At 43.1% G+C, this 7,849-nt stretch overlaps 1 protein-coding gene across 1 annotated transcript; it reads left to right on the top strand.

Moving 5' to 3' along the window:
* Positions 1-5,046: 5,046 nt before the first annotated feature.
* MELLADRAFT_108595 (uncharacterized protein) lies at positions 5,047-5,674 on the top strand (the record flags this gene model as incomplete). Its single annotated transcript, XM_007412384.1, has 2 exons — positions 5,047-5,511; positions 5,549-5,674. The coding sequence occupies 2 exons, from the start codon at positions 5,047-5,049 to the stop codon at positions 5,672-5,674; spliced, it is 591 nt and encodes a 196-aa protein (XP_007412446.1).
* Between the last annotated feature and the right edge of the window lie 2,175 nt (positions 5,675-7,849).

The raw sequence follows: 7,849 nt of genomic DNA, 5'->3' as shown, positions 1-7,849 counted from the left end.
CATTTTTTTGGTAAACTTGACCAATTCCCACACTGTTGCTTGCAAACTTATGCCCAACTTGCAGGCAGGCACAGTTTAGGAACAAGAGTTTTTCTGGGGATGTCATTGCAAGCCTTCTGTATCTTCCTTTTACTGAGAAAGCCTACCAAACTCATGATGAACATTGTGCATTGCACACAATGCATACCCCAAGGAAGTAGATTTCTTTTTGTAAGTACATCCCTCAAAGATTGGGTCACAACTACTCATCTAGGGCTCAAGAGAAAAGTTACATGTGCTGTCTGCTGTTGGGAGCCAACCTTTGGGGAGCTTTTTAGGCAAGAAGGATGCAACTTACTTGGGAAACAAATTAGTGTACATTGTGCATGTGGCAACCTGAACCACACACAATGTTCGTTATGGTTCTGGTAGGATTCCTCAGTAAAAAGATGGTACAGAAGGCTTGCAAGGGCATCCCCAGCCAAACTCTTGTTCCTGACTCAGCCTGAGCCCCAACCCAAACAACACAGGTAATGGCCTACCCGCACCCCAAACCAATACCCAGTAGGCCCCTCTGCGCCTGAACCCTACCTGACCCAATTGAAACCCAGCTTCCAAAAGGCCCCCCGACCCCTATCCCACATGCCTAAAACCCGCGTGAAGCAGGGGGTTCCTGCAGATAAGATTGGGGGTTTGATGACTAGGCCCCTCCGCCCCCAAACCCTACGGGGCCCCAAAAAAGGTGACCAAGCCCGCACCCCAAGGGTTCGGGACTTGGGGAACCCTCAGGACATTGGTTTCAGGGCTCAGTCTGATTCCTGACCTTTTTCTGTGTAAAAGTTAGGTGTAAGTCCCACCCTGCGGCTTGGGTTGCAAGATCCAGTGTGGGAATTTGTTGGATTTAAATTTTTTAGGGGAAATTTACAGTCAAAGGTAAAGAACATTGTTGAGAATAGGGGGTGTCAAGTTTGAGTCTTTTTACGGTAAAAACCATAAAAAACCTTTCCTGCTGTAGCATAAATTTACACAAAGTTTACAGAAACGGGAGAAGGTTTATGTATCCCGTTTTTGTAAAACATAAACAATTTATGTTTACAACATTTGATCAAAGAGCTCACCTTGACTGATTCGCTCTCAGACACGGTGGGCTTGATAGCGGATGCAAGGACAACCTTGCATCCTTTTACCAGCAGTTTTCACCTCACCAGGTGGATGATCGAGGCAAAAATGTAAAAAAAACCTTGATCATGGTTTACCAGTTATTATACAACCACAGCTAAGTTTTTTTTGAGTTATAACATAAAAACTTAGCTGTTTCATTATTTCTTTTGTTATAAAAAATCAAACTTGACACCCCCTAATAAAAGATGGGAGCATGTATTTTTACAAACATATTTTTGCAGACATTAAGGCGGTTCAAGTAGTCCTTTTACAGCCCTTTTTTAAGTTTTACGTTGTGTTCAGGGCCTTTAAATTATAAGTAAAAATTAAAGACGGTGAACCACCTTTAGAGGTGGTTCACCGATTTGCGATCTGCTAAGTTGTCTTGAAATTTATAAATCTCCACCATGGCATCAGAAAAAAATCAGGCACGAAAGGCAAAAAAAATACTTTTTGTATCTTTTGGTGTCTTTTGGGTGTTCCTGGATCCTAACGGTTTTTGGTAAAAAGAAGTCATTTTATCTGTCTTATACTACATAATCACATGATCGAACACTTCACAAGTCTCTCGGGGTGCCTCAGAGACATCCTTTCATTAAAACAAATTGATGAAAAAAAATATTTCCTGACAAAAACAAGAGACGTTAAAAAAGAAACAAAAAAAAGCGCATTGGGAGACGGTGTACCTGAAGATACAAAGTCATAAAACCTAAATTTAAGTGCGTTTGTAACTGCGCAATCAGTATTTTTAAGGATTGGACAACCCTAAAAAGACTGATTGCAACTCTGCAAGCAGGTGGATCGCAACTCTTGACTTGAACCGCCCTATTAATGTTTGCAAAAAGTGGTATTTGGAAAAATCTATTTCCCCTGGAGAAAGTGAAATTTCACAGACAAAGCCAAATTTTAGATGGTCTGTGGAGAAACATTTGGACATCAAAGTCCCAAGTTGATTGCATGTGCATACAGAATATAATTCTCCATGTTTACACAAATCAAAGAGCGCAGATACCATTGTGCACAATGTTACAAATCTGTCAGAGCAGGGATGAATATGGTTCAGAAACAGAACCTTATGAACCTATTCAATCCCACAAACGGAGTCAACTCACCTGTCAGAGCAGGGATGAATATGGTTCAGAAACAGAACCTTATGAACCTATTCAATCTCACGAACGGAGTCAACTCACCTTTCACCCAAGAAGAAAGTAGAAAATCTTGGATGAGGAAAGAAGACTCCATTCGCTGCTCTTCCAGGTTTATCAGTATTGTTCTCAAACGGTACATAGGTTAAGAAAAGTGATAAAACAACATTAAACCTAAAACAACGTACAAAGCTACATATGCAATATTAAGTAAAGGATAAAGGAATAATAACATAAGTTTTAAAATGTCTATTGTGTGAAATGTGTAATTTGAATTGTTACATATTGATTATTAAAACTTCAACACACAATTGTATCACAAACTTCCATATTCTTCAATTCTACACCCATTACCTCACAGAACTCTCAAAAGTTTACAAACCAATCATTTCCAACTTTGAAAACAACCACTCAATTGATTAATGTTCTATTCAATGACTCACATGCCTTCCCATCAAACCTGTTGGCCACTAAAGGTGGCCTCACTGGGCATGTTTGGGATTTTTTGAATGCCACTGAAGGGGGGTTTGAGATTTCATGGAATCCACTGAAAGTGAATTGATCGGACTAAGTCACAAGATAATTTTCCATAGGGCAAAATTTGATCACTTTGACCTTTGGATGGTATATTCAATGAGTTCAATCAAGATTATCTCCACCCCAAAGTGCTACTCCTTGAGTATGAGTAGTAGCAAGAATAGTACCCTCATGGGACCCGGCCATGTACACTTCAATCCATTTATATGCCCACAAAAATTCCCCAGATCAGAAGCTTTATAATGCATGAGAAGTAGAAGTCTACAAACTGTTTGCTTGTGACATTGCAAATATAATGTATTTTCCCAAGGTGAAAAATGATTACATTTATTTTACAAAATAATCAAAGATGCATTGAGTCTGCATTAAGTCTGCATTTTTCTGCATTAATTCTGCTTTATTAATCATTTTGTGCATTAAACTCAAGCATTTTTCACCTTGGAAAAATGCATTATTTTTGTAGTGTGAGCCACTTTAGGTACATTATTCCTACCATGCCTCGCAACTTTGACATCTTCACCTTGATATAAAATCATTTGATCACAGGTTTGTGGATCAGCAAGCCAACTCACAAAATGACCACATGGTTTATATTCTTCAAGTACAGGCGGAACAAAGACATCAGGTACAAATGAGTAACGTTCAACTTCAGTAAAACAAATAACAATAAATTGATGCTTTTTATTGAATGGATAATTGTGTAAACTACAAAATGCTCAGTCAGCAACTTCTGGATGGTCAAGTTCAATAAACAGATACAGCCATTCCGATATTGCTTGTCGCACCCTTTTGAAAAGAAAAAATTTGTGAGCTCGAAACCTAAGTTTTAACCGGTTGAAACGTGAAGTTTGGCTGTATTGCCTTGAATTACAGCTGAGTTTGAAGTTTTATCAAGTAAAAACTTAGGTTTCAACTTTTTCTTTTTCAAAACGGAGCAACAAGCAATATCGGAATGGCTGTATCTATTCAAAAAAATCAAAGAGATTAGTATAAAAAAGTGAATCATATGAATTTGAAAAGAAAAAGGAGAAAGATGACAAATCAATATGATAGAATTTTTTCATCTGGGTCTCTCAACGCTCAATCAGATTTGGTCACTTGACTGTGCAAGCTGAGCATTGGAGGGCCTGAGATGACCTGAGCAGATGGGCTAGCCCTCCCTCAGGCTTCTCAGCTAAGGGATAAAGCCTGCGGAAGGCATAACTCATTGTAAGGATACATATACCATGGGTTTAGACAGGTTGCTCTTGCTTACTCACAACTAGCCCTGGCTCCACGTTGGGTTCTCTTCTCTTCACGAACCCCGACTGGAGCTAGGTAAGAGTTATTATCATTCTATCTTATTTCATTTATACATTGTTCTGATTGTTGTTTATGTTCTTGACAAACCCCGACTGGAGCTAGCTAGACACATTGTAACGCAGACAAGAGTTCTAGATACGTTTCCAGTGGTTACAGAACCACCGTGAGAGCTTTCGAGAGTTTGGTGAAGGTTCCAAAAGTATATTCGTTTTATTTTCCCCACCAAAAAAAAGTATATACGACAACTATATACGTGTAACTATGTAGCTTTGAGTACCGTAATTGTAACGCAGACAAGAGTTCTAGATACGTTTCCACTGGTTACAGAACCACCGTGAGAGCTTTCGAGAGTTTGGTGAAGGTTCTTACTAGGAACCTTGCACTCAGGATGAGCCCCGAGACCCGCCAAATCGGGGATACCCGCGGGACAGCCCGTCGGGTCGGGGGGTCGTTCTGGCCTTCGAAGGGTCGCAGAACCGCGGGGATTATCGGGCCCGGGAGTCGTTCTGAGAGTCAAAAGAAAGTGACTCTCCTCGGGGAACCCGAGGAAAAATCAAGCTGTAAAAAGCGGATAAATACACGCTTGGGAGAGGTTGTGCTCAGCGGTTTCTGCCGGAAATAGCCGGGGACTCGGGGATCCCCGTAATTTCCCGGGGATTTGGTAGTTCGTCGGGGGTCAGGGTACGGGAGCCGGGCTTGACCTATGAGCCAGAAAAAGCTCGGGGAATACCGGGGTCGGTCCTCGTTCTGACTTTTGAAAAAAAGTCGGTGGGCCGGGCAGCCCAGTCCCGGCATTCGGGGGTCGGGGCTCATCCTGACCTTGCACTTTTTTTATCTGGTCCTCACAACCTTATTCTTCTCTTGACAACTTGCTTTTGACTTGACATCCTGACAACTTGAACGACAACCAAATTTTTCTCTTATGCCATTCAATCTGCCCAGCAACTTTTGCCCAAATCCTGATATCTTTCTACGAAAATTCCAATCATCTGAACCTGTTGAATCACCACCTGCACCTGCACCGCCCCGTTACAATTGGCCAATCGAGGGAGACGACGTTGACACGCCCGAAAAAACCATTCGAACAATCATTCCCTCGTCATCACATACTTTGACTTCAGTAATCCAACCAGAACCTACTCTTACCCCGGACGCGCGGATAGTTCGCGAATTTTTCCATCAAGCACACCTGGCAACACCTGTAGTACCGGGAGGATTTGTTCATACGCCTATGCAACAATCGCCAGCTGAATCCTCGCGACGCGTTAGCGAGATTCAGAACACCGACGCTATGACTCAAGATGATATTATCAATACCTTGCAGTTGAAGATAAACCAGTTGCAACAGGAGAAGTCTGAATGGGAGGCGAAAGCTCAGGCCTCAGCGGTTGATTGTGAACGACTCGACGCTCTGGAACGAACAGTTTCACGTCTCGCAATTGAACGATCACCCAATACGGCTCGGAGCGCGGGGTCTAACAACCCTTTCGCTGCGTATTGGAACCATGCTACGACGCCGACACCAGCAGGCCCCCGAAATCAACAATTAATTGATACGGGAGCGGCTCAAGCCTTGGTAGAATCATCACCAGTGATGGCCGAACAAACCTTACCACGACAGCCAAGTCAAGCTTCACCCGACCCAATTCAACAAGCCTTTTCCAGACCTTCGAATGACGATAATGAGAACAGACGATGAGTTTCGTTCACGACTCACGTCGACCCGGCGTTGAACAACAAGATGATGCCGGCGAAGACGTTCTATGAAGTGTATGCCAACGATATCCAGCCTAAGTTACAAGACTCAACGGAAGAACCAGTGATTGCCTCGCATCAAGCACGCAAAGTCCGAGCGAGTGACTTGAAACTGTCTGAAGTACCAAAATTTACTGGACCATCGGAAAATCCAGCAGCCCTCTTCAATTGGCGACGCTTGATAGAACAATACTTCGAGCTGAAAAACCTATCCGACGATCGTGAACGGTTTATCATCATAGGTTCCGTCATGATCGAGCCGAGAGCTGGATCCTGGTACACTAATTCACGCCGAGACTTAGAAACACTCACCTGGGAAGAGCTTATGCATGAACTAGCAGCTGAAACCTTACCAACTGGGTGGCTAGAAGACACCGAAAAGAGTATCAGGAGATTACAAATGGGAGTCAACGAGGAATTCAAAGCTTACGTGGGGAGGGCAAGAGATCTGTATAATCTGGTTCAAATAAAATCTTCACTTACTGCTAGGAACTTGGCTGAGTACATAGTTTGGGGAACGCCGGACGTATTTCAGCGTTGGATTAAGGACAGAGGATTGTTACAAGTCAAGGATTTTAAGTTGCTACCTTTCATTTCAGCGGCGAACAACGTATGGGACTTAGTAGTGGCAAGTAACTTGGTCACACGAGTTCCACATCGTCAACAAATCAATCAAAACGCTGGCAACCAAGTACCTTCGATCCGTGTTGTACATACCAATCCAAATCCAACACCTCGAACAGCGGAGCAACGAGCCGATCAAGCCTGGCGGTATTTCTTGTACATGAGACACTTAGGATTGTGCGGGATCTGTCGAACGGCGTGTGGAAAGTCGGATTGTAAAGGACCGGTAACAGGACCTTATGTGGCAGTACCAAGTCTAGAAGTCTTCAACCCGGGGCCTCGACCAAATCGCCGTCAAGAGCCGACCAATGGCACCAACTCCAGATCATCAGTTGGCAACCGTTTGTCAGCACAACCAGGAGCAGCGACCAACAAACCAGCTGGCCGACATCCTGGCCAAACGCCTCTTGTTGCCAGTGTGGGAGACAAACCGGATCTTTTCGCTGAGGAACTTGCTCGATACGAAGAAGCAGATCGTGTATTAGTGGCTCACATGACAAATGAAAAAGAGGATGGAAGGTGCGTTGAAGCCCCTGAATCACACACCAAATCAATCATTCTGAAATTGAAAATCAATGGGATTGACGTCCGTGCTCTTATCGACTGCGCAGCGGAAACAAATCTGATGGCGGATCGACTGTCAAGGCAAGCAAAAATTCCACGTCGACCGCTTGTAGCACCAGTTGAAGTTTGCCTGGCGATTGATGACAAAGAGGCAAGACCTTTTTTTTTCAAAGAGTTTTGCTTTGCCAATGTCGCATCGGCTGAACCTCCGTTACGTTTTGGATCCACCTTTTTCAAACTTGCACCGTTAGGAGAAAAGTTTGATGTCATTCTTGGGACGCCTTTTTTGGAAAAATACCACCTCGACGTATCAATGCGGGAGCGGACTGTTAAACATGTACCTACAAAGATTATCCTTAGAGAACCACAGGTGGCAATTGAAATGAAAAACCGTGTTAACAAATCAATGATATCATGTGTGATTCAGAACATGAAGCGAGTGCAGGAGTCAAGAGATTTGACAGAGTGTGAAGAGCAAGTGTTTAAAGAATTTGTTGAATTGTTTCCAGATGAACTACCACCGGTAGAGTCTGATGAAGAGGATGATTTTTTCCCTCCAGAAGGTCAGAGTGACTTGTCACAAGTTCATCACAAAATTGTTTTGACAGATCATGACGTGGTCATCAACGAAAAGCAGTATGCGTACCCTCAAAAGTATTGGAAGGCTTGGAGAAAGCTTATAGACCAGCACATAGCAGCAGGTCGTATTAGAAAATCAAAAAGCCAGTACGCATCTCCTTCTATGATCATTCCAAAGAAGGACGTGAATGCGTTGCCACGTT

This window comes from Melampsora larici-populina, assembly GCF_000204055.1.
Source record: "Melampsora larici-populina 98AG31 unplaced genomic scaffold MELLAscaffold_30, whole genome shotgun sequence".
In the NCBI taxonomy this organism is placed as follows: Eukaryota; Fungi; Basidiomycota; class Pucciniomycetes; order Pucciniales; family Melampsoraceae; genus Melampsora; species Melampsora laricis-populina.
Note: the sequence above shows the minus strand (reverse complement) of the source record. Positions and strands in the feature narration are given on the sequence as shown.